At 30.2% G+C, this 2,718-nt stretch overlaps 1 protein-coding gene across 1 annotated transcript; it reads left to right on the plus strand.

Annotated features, from left to right (window-relative positions):
• Nucleotides 1–310: 310 nt before the first annotated feature.
• LOC105461626 (lipase member H-like) lies at nucleotides 311–1,043 on the plus strand (the record flags this gene model as incomplete). Its single annotated transcript, XM_011708126.1, has 2 exons — nucleotides 311–559; nucleotides 828–1,043. Coding segments are annotated over 2 exons (465 nt in total), but the record flags the coding sequence as incomplete, so codon positions are not given.
• Between the last annotated feature and the right edge of the window lie 1,675 nt (nucleotides 1,044–2,718).

Below are 2,718 nucleotides of genomic sequence, written 5' to 3' on the forward strand. Positions count from 1 at the left end.
GACGTGTGCTCTTCCGATCTCCAAAGGTGTAAGTAAAAACAATAGTCTTTTTTATAGATATTGATTTCCTGAATACGATATAGAACCATTAAAAAGTTCGTAGCGCTTGGGGAACACCTTGAAAATTGAACATAAACACAGCGTCTTTGCTAAATACGCTGTGTTTATGTTTGAAACGCTACGAACTTTTTAATGGTTTTATATCGTATTCAGGAGATCAAAATCTATAAAAAATACTATTGTTTTTACTTATATTTTTGGCGGCCAAAATCGGCCCTTTTTTAACATCCTTCTTTGTTTGCGTAATTAGCGCTCTGTGATGGAGGAAAGGACAATGTTGTGGTACTTGATTGGGGCAAACATTCTCATGATCCCGATTATAAGAACGTAGTTTTCAAAAATGCCCAAAAAGTAGGAGGACAGTTCGCTAAAAGTATAAAAACACTCAAGGAAGCCGGTCTCAACTTAAACAGAGTGCGTATCCTCGGGTTTTCAGTGGGCTCACACATAGCTAGTTTCGCTGGTAGATGTAATAACTTCAAGATACCCCACATAACAGGTACATAATTAAATTATTTTACATCTTTAAAACATGTTTGTTTCATTTTTATATTTAATGTTTTCTGTTATTTTTAATAATTGATCCTAAACTGCAATAATATTTTTTATTTGCTTTTTATTATTAACGGCTACATTAACGAAAAGTTGGCAAGAAATCCGCCAAGGAATCTTTAATCTATAGTTTTATACAATGCACACGCGGGTAACTTTAAAATGTTTGTTACTATTCTAAAATGTTCTTCAAAATAAAATTATCGTTTGTAAAGTATTGGATCCTGCGAGTCCTGCTCATACTGAATGCAAGGGGTGCTATATTTCATCTAAGTGTGCGCGACGGGTCGAAATGATTCATACGGACATGACTAAATATGGCGCGAATTTCAATCAACTGACAGCAAGTGTGCATTATGTCGCAAATAATGGCAAACGTGATCAATGCGATTGTCCAGCGTCGGAAGGCTCTAAGCAGTTGAGTCCTGAAGGTAATAATCAGGGTTGGGAAAGTTTTTTTTAAAAATTACTCGTTGATCATTGGAAAATGTAATTCGTTCCTCAAAAGTACGAAGTTGTTACAATTTCAATTACTTTTTATTGAATTTTGATTACTCTTTTTTTAGAACGTCACATCCAATTGTTTATAATACTAATTGATTAGTTCAATATGAGATTTATAGTGGTAATGTTTAATCGCAACATGATCGAACGTAACAGTTTTTTAAAACTTTCTTATGCACGTTCCATACATGTACTATACGTGTACAAAGTAACGATAAAAATAACGATTATGTTTTTGGTACTGTTATCCAAGAAATATAACTGCATTTGCGTTATTATTACGAATAAAAAGATATAGTCATTACCAATTCGTTACTATAAAAAAGTAACGGTAACAACGTAACAAAGTAATGCATTTCTCAATTCTGGTAACCATCAAAGTGATTAAATATGGTATCGTCAAATCACAATGAATATTATAATTTTTAGTCCTCGTTGAACAGTTATTCGATAGTAATTTTTACTAACAACAATTAAAGTTAAAAGAATTTTTTGAAAATATGTGTCAAAAAATAGATATGAAGATATATATGTATTTTATCGGTTATGTAGTAAATTAAATACCTCTTCGAGTATTTTATAATTTCATGGAAAATAAAATTAAAAAGTTACATCGCATCGAACGTGAGATAAAGTTTCAAAGAATAAAATCATTTATTATTTGATCTAATAATTTATTTTGTTATCATAAGATTTCTGTAGTCACGAAGCAGCAATCAGGTATTATGCAAATACGGTGAAGAATCCTAACAAATATATGGCCTCATCATGTGAAATAACTTCATGTGAAGATTCTCCGGAATGCTGGAACGGGAACAAGTATCGCGTTGGATACAGCGCAAGCCCAAATGCGTAAGATATTAATTAATATCTTTCTTATTTTTAATTTTATATAGTATTTATATGTTATTACAAATTCATATATAATATGTAATCTATGTATTTTTTGCAGACAAGGAATTCTTTATTTTAAAACTAACAACAATTATTAAGAATCGGCGATTATATTTCTAAATATCTGTTATAATGCAATAAAAAAGTGCATATTCTATTTAAATGAAACAGGCGATTATTATATATTTCTAAATATCTATTATAATGCATAAATAAAAAAATGTATATTCTAATTAAATGATATACAATAAAAATATACTGCAATGATTAAATATGTCGTAAAAAGTACATTTTTGAAAAAAAAAGTTTCCTACAAAAGTTATGAAGTTTTAAAGGGATGCTGGCGCGAAGACCGTGCGGAGTTCGCTCCATAGTATCGCTGTTTTATCGATGATTTGTACATGTATGCGTGCGATTTTGATGTAGTAGTGTTTAATGATGTGTTTATGTTTACTACAGTATTAATATTTCAAGCACACATACGCACAATTTGTAGAACGGCAAAATATTTTTGTTTAGACTTCTACACTTAACTCTCTAACGTTTCACATATATTCATTTCTTTATTATTTGTACATCTGGCTCTGCCTTTATTTTGAGCATATAATCTGCATAACTTTTTCACAAAGTAAATATTTTAATAAATTGACAGTATTAGTCACCATATTAAAGTAAAAATGGATAGCGAAAGTAATTTCTTCATTTTTT

This window comes from Wasmannia auropunctata, unplaced genomic scaffold (assembly GCF_000956235.1).
Source record: "Wasmannia auropunctata unplaced genomic scaffold, wasmannia.A_1.0 LD282392.1, whole genome shotgun sequence".
Taxonomy (NCBI): Eukaryota; Metazoa; Arthropoda; class Insecta; order Hymenoptera; family Formicidae; genus Wasmannia; species Wasmannia auropunctata.